This window comes from Lissotriton helveticus, chromosome 1_1 (genome assembly GCF_964261635.1).
Source record: "Lissotriton helveticus chromosome 1_1, aLisHel1.1, whole genome shotgun sequence".
Taxonomy (NCBI): Eukaryota; Metazoa; Chordata; class Amphibia; order Caudata; family Salamandridae; genus Lissotriton; species Lissotriton helveticus.
Window position 1 is genome coordinate 1456790343 of NC_136057.1, and position 16609 is coordinate 1456806951.

At 45.9% G+C, this 16609-nt stretch overlaps 1 protein-coding gene across 1 annotated transcript in view; it reads right to left on the reverse strand.

Annotated features, from left to right (window-relative positions):
• PRPF40B (pre-mRNA processing factor 40B) overlaps positions 1 to 16609 on the reverse strand; it is a 289560-nt gene that overhangs the window by 46290 nt on the left and 226661 nt on the right. The window contains exons 22-24 of the mRNA XM_078685984.1: positions 10646 to 10783; positions 8858 to 8953; positions 7763 to 7849 (exon numbers count right to left, since the gene is read on the reverse strand). Coding sequence (XP_078542110.1) covers positions 7763 to 7849; positions 8858 to 8953; positions 10646 to 10783 — 321 coding nt within the window. The remainder of the gene's footprint in view (positions 1 to 7762; positions 7850 to 8857; positions 8954 to 10645; positions 10784 to 16609) is intronic.

The window sequence follows — 16609 nt, forward strand, 5'->3', positions numbered from 1 at the left end:
GGTTTCTTGCGAAGATGGGGAGCGATGCTGTCTGTCTGAGGTGGAGCGGAAGGGCGTTCCATGCTTTGGCCGCGAGGAAGGAGAAGGAGCGGCCTCCCGATCTGGTCTTTCTGGTGCGGGGGACCACGGCGTAGGAGAGCTGGGCTGATCGTAGGGTCCTTTGGGGTGCGTGGAATTTGAGCCGGCTGTTCAGGTATGCTGGTCCGGTGCCATGGAGGGCCTTGTGTGCGTGGGTGAGCATCTTAAAGGTGATTCTCGCCTCGACGGGGAGCCAGTGGAGTGTGCGCAGGTGCTGGGAGATGTGGCAGTGTTTTGGCAGGTTGAGGACCAGTCTTGCGGCAGCGTTCTGGATGTTCTGTAGCTTGCGGATGAGGTTTTTGTTTATTCCTGCGTAGAGTGCGTTGCCGTAGTCGAGTCTGCTGGTGACCAGGGCGTGAGTGACTTTCGGTGTTCGAGGAGGATCCATTTGAAGGTCTTACGAAGGAGGCGGAGGGTGTGGAAGCAGGAAGATGAGACAGAGTTGATCTGGCGGTCCATTTTGAGCTCGGAGTCCAGGATGATTCCCAGGTTGCGTGCGTGGTCTGTGGGGGTTGGCGGGTTTCCGAGGGCGGTGGGCCACCAGGTGTCGCTCCAGGCGTCGGGGTTTGGGCCCATGATGAGTACTTCTGTTTTGTTGGTGTTTAGTTGTAGGCAGCTGTTTTTCATCCATTTGGCGACGGCTTCCATGCCTTCTCGGAAGTTGCGTCTGGCGGTGTTGGGCTCATTGGATAAGGAGAGGATGAGCTGGGTGTCGTCTGCGTATGACACGATGTTGAGTCCGTAGGTTCTGACGATGGGGGCAAGTGGAGCCATGTAGACGTTGAAGAGCGTCGGGCTGAGGGAGGAGCCCTGGGGGACTCCGCAGGTGGTAGGTGTGGTGTCTGAGAGGAAAGGGGGGAGTCTGACCCGTTGCGTCCTGCTGGAGAGGAAGGAGCAGATCCAGTCGAGGGCCTTGTCCTGGATTCCTGCGTCGTAGAGTCTGCGTATTAGGGTGCGGTGGGAGACTGTGTCGAACGCCGCTGATAGGTCTAGGAGGATGAGGGCTACTGTTTCTCCTTTGTCCCGTAGGGTGCGGATGTCGTCTGTTGCGGCGAGGAGGGCGGTTTCCGTACAGTGTTTTTTTCTGAAGCCGGATTGGAAGGAGTCGAGGATGTTGTGTTCTTCAATGAATGTGGCGAGTTGTCTGTTGATGGCTTTCTCGATGACTTTCGCTGGGAAAGGGAGCAGGGAGATGGGTCTGTAGTTTTTGAGGTCAGTGGGGTCTGCTGAGGGTTTCTTTAGGAGGGGGTTGACCTCGGCGTGTTTCCAGTCGTCGGGGAACGAGGCGGTCGCCAGGGAGCGGTTGATGGTGTGGCGGAGCATGGGTGCGATGGTGTCGGCGGCTCTGTTGAAGGTGTGGTGGGGGCAGGGGTCCGTGGGGGCCCCTGAGTGGATTGACTTCATTGTCTTCAGTGTGTCTTCGGTGGTGAGGGCTGTCCGGTCATCAATCGCTGGTTTCCGGGTGTCGGCGGTGGTTGGTGAAGGTTCAGTGTGTTCGTTGTCTTCGTCGAAGTTGTCGTAGATGCTCTTGATTTTGTGGTGGAAAAAGGTGCTGAGTTTGTCGCAGAGGTCTTGTGAGGGAGGGATGTCGGTAGACTCGCTGGTGGGTTGGGCGAACTCCTTGATGATGCTGAAGAGTTCCTTGCTGTTGTGTGCGTGGGTGGAGATTCTGTCTTCAATCGCTTTTTCCTCGTTTCTCTGATGAGTTGATGGTGGGCGTTGGTGACGGCTCTGAAGTTGTTGTGGGCTTCTGTGGATTTGGTGATTCTCCAGGCCTTTTCGAGGCGGCGGCATGTGCGCCTGGACTCTCGAAGTTCAGTGGTAAACCATCTGGCTTTCTTGGCACGGGTATTGTTGTTTTTCTTGAGGGGGGCTATGGAGTTGGTGCTGTCCGAGATCCATCTATGCAGGGTTCGGGCTGCACTGTTGGGGTCGGTGTTTTCCGCGATGGTTGGGGTGGAGTTGTTGAGTGAGGAGGTGAGCTGGTCGTCGGTGATTTTGGTCCAGTTTCTTTGTGGAAGCAGATGCTGGTGTCTGTGGATGGTGGGTGTTCTGAAGGTGAAGTGGACGCAACGATGGTTGGTCCATGGGAGTTCGGTGGTGTGGCTAAAGGTGATGGAGTTTCCTGTAGTGAAGAGGGGGTCGAGGGTGTGACCTGCTGAGTGTGTGGGCTCGGTCACGATCTGTCAGAGTCCAATGTTGTGGAGGTTGTCCAGGAGGCATGTGGTGTTGGGGTCCAGTTGATTGTCGAGGTGGAAGTTGAGGTCTCCCAGCAGGGTGTAGTTGGTGGATGTGATGGCCTGCGGGGAGATAATGTCCGTGATGGAGTTGGCGAAGGGTCCGCGGGGTCCAGGGGGTCGGTAGATGAGGGTTCCTCGGAGGGCGGCGGTGGGGCTGGCCAGTATCTTGAAGTGAAGGTGTTCCATCAGTTCTGTGGACTCGTCAGGGAGTGTGCTCAGGCGGAGGCTGGATTTGTGGACGATGGCGGTTCCTCCTCCTTGGTGGGTGGGGCGGTCCTTCCTGGAGATATTGTATCCTGGGGGATGGCGATGGCGATGTCCGGTCCCGAGGTGATGTTGGTCCAGGTTTCGGTGAAGAATGCTACATCCGGGGTAGTGCTGTCGAGGAGGTCCCAGATTTCTGTGGCGTGTTTGTGGAGGGATCGGACGTTGAGGAGGATGCATTGCAGGGTCTTTGGTTCAGTTGTGTTCTTGTGGGCGGGTTGTGCTGGATCCGTGTTCTTGGCGGTGCTGCAGGTGTGCCGGCAGCGGTGACAGCTGAAGGGTCCATGGGTGTCGGCTGGTGATGCTAGCTTGCAGTTGTTGTTGCAGCCTGGGTTGAGTGCGTGGAGTGCTGCTGGGTCGTAGCGTTGGCGGGGCGGAGGTCCAGGGTTCCTGGTGCTGGTCGCGGACGGGTCGCGGACGCGCGCAGACGTGCTTGCCTTTGACGCGCCTTCGGTGCACCAGCGGCGCGCCCGCAGCCTGCGCCCGCTGCGCAGTGGCCCCCATTAAGTAGGGGTCAGGGAGGGCTGGACAGCTGGGAGGCGGGAGCGGGGAGCTGGATTGGGCCGGTCGCGCTGGGTGGAGGGGCCACGGGCCAGCAGCGGCTGGGAAAGGTAAAGGGAGGAAAGAAGGGATAAAGAAAAAAGGGAAAATAAGCAGAAATAAGGCACACAAGAGCAGAGATGCAGAAAAGAGCAGAAAGGTGAAAGATAGAAAGGGTAGAAAAACGAGTGAAAACGAGTGAAGGAGCAGAGGGAGAGAAAGGGAAAATGGGCAGAAATAAGGAACAAAAGAGCAGAGGTGCAGAAAGGTGAAAGATAGAAAGGGTGGAAAAACGAGTGAAGGAGCAGAGTGAGAGAAAGGAGACAGAGGTCCACTGGACCACCAGGGATGAGGTGCAGGGAAACCTGCGGGTGGAGGAGGGCCTCGATCACCAACACTCAAGAGTGCAGGGGCACCTCACTTAATGGTGGAGCTGCGAGGGTGGGAGAGCAATTTCACTGACAATGAGTCAGTGGTTTTGCTCGCCTGTCCCCGCAGTGGCCGCCATTAAGTAGGGGTCGGGGAGGGCTGGACAGCTGGGAGGCGGGAGCGGGGAGGGGAGCTGGATTGGGCCGGTCGCGCTGGGGGGGAGTGGCCGCGGGGGCAGCAGCGGCGGGGAAAGGTAAAGGGAGGAAAGAAGGGATAAAGAAAAAAGGGAAAATAAGCAGAAATAAGGCACAAAAGAGCAGAGATGGAGAAAAGAGCAGAAAGGTGAAAGATAGAAAGGGTAGAAAAATGAGTGAAAACGAGTAAAAGAGCAGAGGGAGAGAAAGGGAAATGGGCAGCAATAAGGCACAAAAGAGCAGAGGTGCAGAAAGGTGAAAGATAGAAAGGGTAGAAAAACGAGTGAAAACGAGTGAAGGAGCAGAGGGAGAGAAGGGAAAATGGGCAGAAATAAGGCACAAAAGAGCCGAGATGCAGAAAGGTGCAGAAAGGTGAAAGATAGAAAGGGTAGAAAAACGAGTGAAGGAGCAGAGTGAGAGAAAGGAGACAGAGGTCCACTGGACCACCAGGGATGAGGCGCAGGGAAACCTGAGGGTGGAGGAGGGCCTCGATCACCAACACTCAAGAGTGCAGGGGCAGGGGCACCTCACTTAATGGTGGAGCTGCGAGGGTGGGAGAGCAATTTCACTGACAATGAGTCAGTGGTCTTGCTCCATTGTGCATTCACAGAAGTAATGGTGATGGTCGCTGCCCAGAGGTCAGATGTTCCTCTATTCCCATACCTCGATGACTGGCTGCTGAATGTGGACTCACTGCAGTCCATCGAGGACCACCTCTGGACAACAGCGTAACTCCTAACATTATTGAGGTTTCTCATAAATGAGCCAGTATCCCAACTGATTGAATCAAAAAGTCTTCCATTCATTCCTGCATTTTTGGACACAGCAGCATTTGTGGCTTTTTCTCCGCTGTAATGAGTCAACTTGGCTGATGATGTGATAACATGGTGGTATATTGAGAGGGGTGGGGTGGAATTCTAAGCAGCAGCCCAGCTGAACTACTGCCAGCACCCATTGGTCTTCCCTAGCTTCCTACAAGGAAGAGATAAATCCTTTAGTACCACCCAGTCCCCCCTCCTTGGTTTTGTGTCTTCAGGGGCAACGTGGGTGAGTCAGTCTTTGGGAGGAAAGACTTCTTTGCCAGAGCTGCTTCTACCTCTGTCTTGGCAGCTGTTATCCCTGTAGCTGCTTCCTGTGTATCTTCTGCCTGCCTGAGATTTATCAAATGGGATATTGAGGAGAAGTTGTTGAACCTCTGTCTTGAACCCCAGGATGCATAACCATCCGTGGTAGTGGATCCGGATGCTGGTGTTCACACTGTTGAAGGCAGTATCTGCAGCACAGAGTTCACAATGCCTATTCACACTGGAGTTGATCTTCCCCTCAGCAATTAGTTATTCCCCCATCTATGTGCAGGTCCCAGGGAAGTGCTGCATCAGCATCTCCATCTCCTACCAGTGAAACATGTCATACCTTTACAGCAAGCCAACTCAATTGGCAATACATGGTGGTTGCTCCAACCACCATGCGCTTACTGGCAGCATTGAAGCACTTACTTTCCTTGTACCGAGAGGGAGAGTCCCCAATTGAATGAACCAAGGCCAGATTCCTTGCTGTGTGTACCACCAAGGAGTCTGGAGGATCTGGCCGCTGATGAAGTGGGTTGTTGAGACAAGTCTTGAGCGTCTTCTAAACCCAAGGTTTAACTACCTTTTGCCTTGACAGGGTCTTTGAATTTGTCTGGGGCCAAATTCATCAAGGCCTTGAGCTGGGGGAGGAACTGAATGGTACATTTTTGGAGAAGTCCTCCACTTTATGGTGATGGCCCACCCTCTCAATTACAGCATGATATGCGGTAGTATCTGCTTAGCTGGGTATCATTCCAGATTGGGGTGGTTTGCAGGGTCAGCATTTATAATCATACCAGTTATCTTTCCTGTCCGGTCATAAAGGTCTCCTTTCCCATAAGGGCTACCTGGGTAATGGTATGAGTACAATTTCATATCCGAAGACTCAGGTAGTGGTGGAGAGGAAGAGGCGTTTAGTGTGGTAATGGTGGAGGAGGTCATAGTAGTGATTATCGACTAGGTGTAGGAGGTTGGGGTGAGTTGTAGCCTATTCCTTGTGCTTCTTGGGCACTGGATGTGGTGGTCCATCAAAGGCAAGCTCCTTGACGGTTAGCCTTTGTTTCTTAGGAATTGGTGGCAGCCAGGTTGATGGCCTTCCTTGATAGGTTTACAGTCATCGTGCAGATCTCTGGGTAGAAGAAGAGCCAAGCTCCTCTGCCAGTCTTACTAGGATAGGTGCATCAGATTTCGTCGATCTCAGCGTTGGCTTTTGGCATCGATTTTGTCTCAGAAGGGGAAGATTCACAGGGAGTTGATCACTGTTGAGGCTTGACTCCATTTGGTGTGAGCTTGCGCAAATTCAAATCTTTCTGTCTGTGCCAAACTGGGCCCAAGAGTGGTGGGTCAGGGACTGGGAATTTCTTTCTGCCCTGCTCAGCACCTGACTCCTGGGGGGGGCTTAACAGTTTTGCTTTTAGCTTTTCTTTGCCACGCTGGAGTAATATCCACCCCCCTTGGTGTCTTCTTAGAATTTGAGACAGAGGTTGCCATGTCTTGGTCCTCTCCCTAAGAAGCATGTGAGACCAACATATTAGGGCATGGTGTCAGTTGGGCCACCGCGATCCCAGAGGGATCCGTCTCTTCTGCCTCGAGGACAAGAGGGTCTTGTTCTCCTAAAATGTTGGGGTTACAGGGAATGACTGCTGCAGGATTTTGGAATGTGCCCAATGTAATTCTGTACCGTAAGGTCTTCTTGCACCGAAAGGCGAGGCAAAACTCACCATCAGTCTTGTGGTTGGGAGAGAGACTAAGGATGCAAACGCCATGCTGGTCCGCGTAGGTATATTTTCCGTTGCACCTCAGACAAATTTGGAAGGTGTGCATTTCATCACCCCCTTCGTATCTGCATTTGCCTGGGGTTAACTTCGTGCAGAATGAAGAGGACTCTATTGAGTCAAAGAAGGTGTCTGAGGTGCCAGGACATTGATGTGAAGCAGTGAGGTTCAGTGGAGATGGAGGGATGTTCTCATTGGAGACCTGTTGGATAGACGCTGACACCGTGCTGTGATTTTCATCTGATTCCTCATACTAGACAAGCGGAGCAATTAGCCCCAAAAAAAGCCATGAGGAACGCATTGGTCTCAAAGCTGCTGCTGAACACGCCCAAACCTGATGGTGGAAAAATTCAATCTAGAGTTGAGTTCGTATCCATGTGCTTTGTGGACGGATGAGTCACAGCACATCAATGTGAGTAAATCTTCAAAGAAAAACAAGCTTTACTATACAAGCTCAACACTAGATCACAAGACTATGCACAGCATACGTATCTTAAGCCAAACATGCTTTGAATTTTTTTTCCACAGAGCAATAATCTACATTTTTTCAAAAATTACAACTTTCATGTATTCGGAAAAAATAATAAATCTAGTTCTTCAGGCAATCACATTTGGTAAAATGTAAATTTGATTGACAGGATACCTAACTACACAGTGGCGGCCAACCCTCTGCAGATACAGTTCAGCCGTACTTTCCATTGAATATAATTTTTTTGATTTTTGATTTGTCTGTGTCTTTTGACCTAATGGATGGATCTGCACCAAAATTGGAGTGTAGTCCAATAAGGGCAGGCATTACAATTTTCAGGAGGATCCGTTCAGGCGAAAAAAATTAAAAAGCGTGACGGGGGATCCTTGCCGTGGGGAGTAGATTAAAAAAGTTTTGCTTTACCATTTTAGCTCCCATAGGAAATTTTGCTTCTGTCAGCAGCCGAAACTGCTGAAAGGAATTACACTAAATTGGGCATGAAAGTAGGACTTTAGTCAGAAAGCGTGCTTTTGTTCATTTGGGTAAATCTGTTCAGTATTTTTTTTAGTTATCAGCGTATAAAAAGTTTCTGAGCAGGCGTGCGTTGAGTGTTTACCATAACCTGCGAATTTCTGTGGTTTTGTGCAATTGAGCCAGAACACTAACACAGTTTTAACTGTGTGTTTTTTCAGTGATAAATGCTCTACTGCTCCATCTAAAATAGCCTTCTGGATATTCATTTTAGCGGCACGTTGAGCTTGCTTACCGACTGGGAGTGTGACCGCTTGCGATGCTGCTTCTTGGATTTCTTGGAGTGCTTCTTGGCCTTGACATGACGGTGCTGACATTCGTTCTGCATCCAAAGAAGAGGAATGGTTAGTGACTGACCTTAGATGTATCAGTTCAATTTTTAGACAACATTCATCAAACAGTGAGCACCCTATCTTCCTGAATTTTACAAATAATGTGTTACATTTATAAAAAATAGTATGAGAAAACATCAACTATTAGTGGGTCAGTAGTATAAAGGCTCAGTAAAAACCCACGTTTTGGTAAGAGCACTATCCAGCAAAGAACTTTTTTGGATTAATCTTCGACCATAGGAAAATGTAACAATCTCACTGATATCTGAATCTAGATGCTCATTCACATCCAGGGTGTACAGTTTTTTTTATGGGACTGAAGCCTTGCTACTCTCCCAAAAATATTTGTCTTCACTACAAATAACAGGAAAACTCAACATTGTCTCATTAATTTTTTTAGCTCATTTTGTTTTATCTATCTAATTCTTTGAAGTATTAGCTGAATAAATTGGGATGAGGTAAAGAATTAGATGAATACATTGATATGAGGTCATGGTGAATATTCTTTACAAAACAATACGGTAATTGTTCTGATGCAGGCGATATTAGAGATTTTGAGCACTGTTTATGAAATGCGCAAGTTTGCACATTGAGTGTTAAAACAAATTATTCAAATGAATTCAAAGAAAACACATTAAAAACGTGTGTGGCCCCAGATTGTACAATTTGGAAAACATAAATGAGAAGGTGGGAAATTTTGCAGATGTCAGAAACTGTGGAAAGCTAACTAACTCTGAGAGTAACGGTTGAAACCTAGCACATCTTTCCAAGACCCCTGTTAATCTGACATCAGTAACCCTCGTGTCTATGCTCTAAACGTCTTTGAAATGGCTTAACAAATGGAAGTTCCCACCAGGTGCAGGCCCACAAGGCCTCCAGTGTGAGACGCTTGGAAGCTTCCCAACAACATTCTGCTTGGGAGATGGAACCCATGTAAGAGGATCTACAAGACAGACAGGGCTATCCCAACAACAATAGTGCGACTTATCTCTAATCACCTCTAGTCCGTGTAGAAATTCTTTATAGAGACGAATCCTTTCCGACTCTACAGTGATCTGGTCGAAGGATGGATCTTTGATGAAGCGTTCTCGTACCTGGGGAAACAGAAGCTAAATTAGAACTTGGTCTGAACTGGAAGGTAGATAACAATGTGGTCAGTACAAAAAGAGGGGAAACTGCCTCTCGCCTCTGGGGGCAGAACATGTCCTACCCTGGTCATTACTGATTTGGGGTTGAGATGTCAGAAGTATGTCTTTAGAATTTATTTTACTGTTCTATAGAGCCTGAATCAAGCTTTGCTGGACCTGAGGTCCACATCAAAAGAGAAGTGATTGATTTAGCAATGGATTGTTATTAAGGGCGGGTGCAAACTCCACTGTCATCTGTGGTAATTTAGCAGATGAGTTGGTTGGTTTTAGAGAGTGGATTTACACTGATGAGCATGCAGAACTTGTAGGTGGTAAAAAGGTAAATGGTACTTATACCAGTGACTTGATCTAACTCAGTGTGAACTACGCTGTAATAATGGAGGATTGGTACTGGGGAAATCATATTTCAGGGTGCATAATATTGTTTGTTGTTTGTTCACACAGCTGCAAGAAGCCTCACAGTGCAGTTGGAAAAATATTTTCATAGGCAGGTAAAAAGTTATCAGTGTGAAGTGCTTCCAAACAAATGTGGTCTTTTACACTTTAACCATTTACTAGCCCTTGGCTAATTTAAGTGCAGAGCATTCTCAAGATAGTGGAATAATTAAATAGCTTGATGGTAAAACATCAGATGTAAGCAAATGACCTAACCCAGAAGTTCAGTTCAGGGCCTGTGCCAAATAAGAGTGTTTTACAGGATATACACCTAAGAGCACATAGCTAATAGGGTAGTTTCAGGGCCTTGACCTTTGTTGGAATAAAAATCATGCTTTCGCATTGTTTTACGTAAGTTAGCATTCGCGGCGCTGTTTTGTGTACAGGTGCCATTTTGTATTATGATCGAAACCAATCCTTTGCCACTTCTGAGAAATGGCCTTCTCGAAGTTATGTTTCTTCAGAGCTGAGTTTTGCTACACTAATGAATGCATTGCGCATACCTTTTCTTTTAGATGTAGGCCTTCTCCCACTTGTCTAGTGGCGGGCACGGGCAGAATGACCTTGACTGGTAGATAGTGTGTGCCGACCCCAGAATCGAAACGTACTCCTTTGTAATTTATGGTCCAGCTGCATCTCTCTGAAAAATTCCATGGTGAGTGTGCTTACATTGATTTAGAAATTTAAATAATGTATCGTTTAGCTTGCTGATGTCAGTCCCTCTGCAGCACTCCTAGCAACTGAGCAGAAAGGGCTCCGCTCTGAGTGTACTTTGAATAAACTATCATTGGTTTGTATTCTCTACTGTCTGACCGACTCTTCATTTGATATGGAAGGCTGAGAGGTGGTCGTGAGTGACCCGGGTGACCCTAATCGGGCCACTTCCTTCACCTTGTGCAATGTTGTTTTGTGAAGACACCTTACAGAGCGGCCCTGGAGAAGACCGCCAGTTTGGATAGTGCTAGGTCTGGTTGCAAGTTGACACTAGTGCAAGAGACAGGGGCGTTGTCTGGTGAGGGTAGGAGACTGGTGCTGTAGGGCTCTAGTGGTGAAGACAGAGCTGTTATACTCCTTCAGTTGGGGTCAGAGTGCAATGGAGTACGTAATGCTGGGATGTGTGCTCTTAGTTAGGGGCTGGGTGCAAGGACTGGGAACTTAGCTGGGAGCAGGGGGTAGATTTCTGAGAATAGTAAGAGCTCTCACATCCTCCCAGTTGGATTTGGGCTCCAGGGACGGCACCGCCTGCTTCAGCATTGTCTTGAATGCAGCCTCTCTCCTCCGAAGCTTGCGGGCCTCATCCTTTTCACGTTCTCGCTCGCGGGCTTCAGCTTTCTCCAGCAACTAAGAAATGATAACGAGCTGTTAATACCTGCTCTTTGCACAGCACCATCCTCCAGCTATAATGCTTATAGTCAGCATGTCAGCATTGCAGGCCTCTACCCTCCATGGTCACCTGGCCCTTTAAATGATGGCCTTAGCATCACAACTCTTGGAGCTCCTCTAGTCAGCAGTTTGGCCCCAGTCACTGTATCATTTCAGTAATACAACTCTCCAGTCCTCCGGCAGTCAGTATTCCCCTCAGCCCATAGTGCACATTCTAAGCATTAAAACACTGCTCGTCATAGATCGCTGTACTTCTTTGCACTGTGTAATCACAGCTGTCTGTGCTCTCCCCAATAAACCATGAGCTCCCTGATCTTGTATGCTCTTTTAAATTCATATTGATAACCCTGTACCGCTCAAATTACTTCCATATTTCACTATACTAATTCACCACTAATCTTTTATGGGTTCCGGAGTAGCATGCTATTCACCGAAAAAGCACTTTGACGCCTTATCAGGGGTAGTAAGCGCTATATAAATACAATTACAATACAATACTGTGCCTACTCGTCCAACCCTGTATTGTATCAGTATTACAACACTTTTCTCCTCCAAATGGCACTAGGTGCCTCAACCAACCTTGTAGTATCTCGTTACTGCACTTCTCTGATGCCACTGGCATATGTGCCCCTTATCAATCCCTATAGTCTCTCAATAATACAACTTTGTGGACACCGAAAGGAACTAGGTTGTCCTGATCCTAATATTTTATCCAATATCGGCCACACTAGACACATGGCAAGATGTACATAAAATGCAAAGAAGAAAGTGATTGGACTTGTGTTGGTTAGATGCTTCTTTTTTCGACCGAAAGATCAGCAAAAGAGCGGAGCATACAGGTCATTAATTAGTCAAATCTATATTCTTGATGATAATGGGGAAAACCAAGGCTATGGAAAACTTAGAGAGGCAGCAGGGGCATCTAGCTTAATTCACCAGTTGATTTCAGTTGCAATGCACTTTATATAACTTGAGTATTCTTCTAAATACCCAATTTTAGGAAATAGTGTGAGTAATATAACAAATGCAACTGATCGAAAATATGGTTAGTACATGGCAAGGTGGTAAACACCCTAAATATCGATTCCAAAATATAGACTGCCCAAAATATCGAATCAAAAATATAGACTGCCCAGAATATCGAATTATCAAAATATAGTCAGTCAGAATATCGAATTTGGGGTATGAAATATCGAATTCCATAATATCTAATTTAAAATATCTATTCCCATAATATAGAATTTAAAATATCTATTCCCATAATATCATTTTTTTTGTGTTATGTATTGTAGTATATGTATTAAAATTATGTATTAATTTTGTAATGTATGTTTTTTTTTAAAGTTATGAATGTTATGTAATTTAATTTTTTTGCGTAATTTAATTCCGTAGCGGGATGTGGGTTTATAAGGGAATAGGGTGGGAAGTAATTTAATTATAGTAAATTAAATATCACATTTTATTTATATGCATTGATAATTAATTATTAATTGGTAAGTAATTTTTATTAATTGGTAATTAATCTTTTTAATTTGTAATTCATTTGTATTAATTGGTAAATAATTGTTATGCATTGATTAATTGATAATTATGTTAATTGTATTATTTATTTGGAGCGGGTTGTGCGTTTATAGGGGAATAGGGTGGGAAGTAATTTAATTGTAATAAAGTTAAAATTTATTTTTATTTATATGTATTGATAATTAATTGCTTTATAATTAATGATTAATTGGTAATTAATTTTTATTAATTGGTAAATAATTTTTATTAATTGATTAATTGATAATTATGTTAATTGTATTATTTATTTGGAGCGGGTTGTGGGTTTATAAGGGAATAGGGTGGGAAGTAATTTAATTGTTATAAAGTAAATATTTATTTGTATTTAAATGTATTGATAATTAATTATTAATTGGTAATTCATTTTTATTAATTTTAATTAATTTTTTAATTGGTAATTAATTTTTATTAATTGGTAATTCTTTTTAACTAATTTTTTATTGGTATTGATAATTAATGTAATTATATTTTAATATTAAATCATTACTTTTCCTACTGTTGCACTCTAATTTTTACCCCTACGCTATCCAACGCTTTCCCTACTGTTGCACTCACTGGAGTGGGAATAGTAATTTTTGCCCCTACCCTATCCAACGCTTTCCCTACTATTGCACTCATTGTTATGTTATGTTATGGAATCTTGTATAGCGCATGGCTACCCCAGCAACGGGGCGTCCCAGCGCTTGCGGACATGCCTACAACTAGTGCGACAGAGGATGTACTAGATGGACGCAAACAGCCAGGTTTTTATAAGTTTGCGAAATAGCAGATGGTTTGAGGTGGCTCGAGCTTTTAAGGGGATGGAATTCCAAAGCTTAGGGGCCAGATACCTGAAGGAATGGCCGCCGGCTCTGCTCCTCCGAATCTTAATGGTACGTGCTAAAGAAAGATCCGCTGAGCGGAGTGCGCGCGTGGGGATATAGAAGGAGCATAGTCCTTGAAGAGTTTGGGGGCCAGCGCTGTACAAGATTTTGTGGGTTAGACAGAGGGTTTTGAATTGTATGCGTTGCTTTATAGGCAACCAATGTAGTCGCCGGAGAAACGGGGAAGTATGACAGGTTTTGGGTAGAGCAAACAAAACACGGGCAGCGGCATTTTGCGCTCTTTGCATCCTGTTTATTGTGGTCGTGTTGGAGCCTAACATGAGGGAGTTGCAATAGTCCAGATGAGAAAGGACTGACGCCTGGACTATGAGCTGAAGGGTAGGGGGCTCGAAGAACCCCAGAATGGGTCTGAGAGAGCGCAGACGCCCGTAGCAGATGCCCGCCACTTTTTTGGCATGGGAATCCAAATTGAGCGAGTTGTCGAGCACCACTCCTAGATTTTTTACCAACTCCTTAGGTATGGGAGCTGGTCCCAACGCAGGAGGCCACCAATGCTCGTCCCATGTCTGTGTGCCATTGCCAATCAGAAGTACCTCTGTTTTGGAGGAGTTTAATTGAAGACAGTTGTTAGATAGCCACTTAGATATGGCCAGAATGTCTTCTTGAAACTTCAATTGGTCTATCACATTGTTATTGGAGAAATTAAAAATAAGTTGTGTATCGTCCGCATATGATATTAGTTGTATCTTACGTTCCCGGGCCATCACGGCCAGGGGGCGGACATACACATTAAACAATGTGGGACTGAGCGCAGACCCCTGAGGTACCCCACATTCAAGGGGGAGCCTGCTGGATGAGTACGGAGGGGCGTGCACCTGGAAGGAACGGTCAGATAGAAAAGACGCGAACCAATCCAGGGCCGTTTCCCTGACTCCGATCTCCCACAATCTCTCGAGCAGTATCTTGTGGGAGACCGTGTCAAACGCCGCACTCAAATCCAGCAGAATCAAAATAGAGGTTGCGCCCATATCCAGTGAAGCTTTTAGATGTTCTGTAACTGTTAGCAAGGCAGACTCCGTGCTATGGTTCGCACGGAAACCATTTTGGGACTCATCCAGGATCCCATTAGACTCCAGGTAGGTAGTCAGAGTGTGATTGACATGTGCTTCTGCCACTTTTGCAAAGTAGGGAAGCAGTGAAATGGGGCGGAAACTATCAGGCCGAAAGGGGTCTAGTGATGGTTTCTTCAAGAGTGGCACCACTTTGGCATTCTTCCATGATTTAGGGATGGAGGCTAGCTGAAAGGACTTATTTATCAGCTCCCGTCCTGCCTGCAGGGCGGAATCACGGAGAGATCTAAGCAGTTCGGGTTTAATAGGGTCATCTGGGGATCCTGATTTTACTCTTAGTGTAAGGTGTTCCATCTCTGTCCCCTCTAAAGATGGAATAGTAGAGAGGGAATAAGAGGGAACAGCTTGATCACTAGTAGGATTGGAGGGCCCCAAGGGGCTATCTGGTTGTAGTGAATCATATATCCCTTTGACCTTATTAATGAAGAAACAGGATAGTTCCTCGCACTGTGTATCTGACACTATCGGGTTGCCTAAACTGTCCGGGGCCTTGGTCATTTCTTTTACCAGGGAGAAGATAGTTTTAGAACGATTGGTACTGGAGGTGATCAGGTCCGTATAGTATGTGGCTTTGTTTTTTTTATGAGTTTGTGATATGCTTTAGTGGCCAGCCTAAACTCGCTTTTAGCTAGAGGGTCATACGAACGTCTCCAAATACGTTCTAGCCGTTTACATTGTTTTTTAGTGTCAGCAAGAGTCTCCGAGTACCAGGGGTGAGAATAGTCTCGCTTAGGCCTAGAGCATTTTTATGGGAATGAGGTGATCCAGTGAGGCGTTTATCCACTCTCTGTATGCAAAGTCTGCTTCCTCCATGTTATTCGACCAAACAGGGAGTGGGAATAGTAATTTTTACCCTCCCGCTATCCAACGCTTTCCCTACTGTTGCACTCTCTGGAGTGGGAATAGTAATTTTTACCCCCCCCCCCGCTATCCAACTCTTTCCCTACTGTTGCACTCTCTGGAGTGGGAATAGTAATTTTTACCTCTACGCTATCCAACGCTTTCCCTACTGTTGCACTCTTTGGTGTGGGAGTAGTAATTTTTACCCTCTCACTATCCAACGCTTTCCCTACTGTTGCACTCTCTGGAGTGGGAATAGTAATTTTTACCCGCCCGCTATCCAACGCTTTCCCTACTTTTGCACTCTCTGGGGTGGGAATAGTCATTTTTACCCCCCCCCGCTATCCAACGCTTTCCCTACTGTTGCTCTCTCTGGAGTGGGAATAGTAATTTTTACCCCTACGCTATCCAATGCTTTCCCTACTGTTGCACTCTTTGGTATGGGAGTAGTAATTTTTACCCTCTCGCTATGCAACGCTTTCCCTACTGTTGCACTCTCTGGAGTGGGAATAGTAATTTTTAACCGCCCGCTATCCAACGCTTTCCCTACTGTTGCACTCTCTGGAGTGGGAATAGTAATTTTTACCCCTACGCTATCCAACGTTTTCCCTACTGTTGAACTCTTTGGAGTGGAAATAGTAATTTTTACCCCTACGCTATCCAACGCTTTCCCTACTGTTGCACTCACGGGAGTGGGAATAGTAACTTTTACCCTCTCACTGTCCAACAAATTCTCTACTTTTATTTACATTACATTTATTAATTTGACATTTTAAGATATTTTACATTATTTTAAGTATTTTGTATTTAATTGTTTTTAATATTTAATTAATTTTATATTATTTTAATACATTTACAAAATTCGATATTTTAGTTAACTATATTTTTAACAATCTATATTTTGGATTCGATATTTTGGTACTTACCTGTTTGTAGATAGGGATTCGATATTCTGTACTTAGATATTTTGGATTCGATATTTTGGGCATTCTATATTATGTCCCTCGATATTAAGTCACTGATCCAGCAAGGTCATGTAATACCAAGAAATTATTTGATGACGGATAGTATATTTGGCAGGATTGCTTTTAATAATATTTTAATTTAATGTATGGAGGTTGACTATTGCGGGCCATTATTTACATTGTTTTAACCGACTATTGTGGAAGGCCCGGTAAGGATGTTCTAGGTAGTGCACAGAGTTTTTAATATTGAGTGAGTTTCCAGGTGTTTGCCAATAGGGCAGCCACGTAGGAGGCGCTTTCTTCTAAGGGTCAGCGGGCTTGCTTGGGAGCTACAGGTCCAAGCACAGGAGTAATCCCCCTCCATTATCTAATCAGTGCTGTTGAACCTCTGTGCCATGAACAAGTGCAAGCCATTTTTCCTTTTCTTTCCTTCCCATTTCAGACTTGAACTTTTTTAAATCCGCA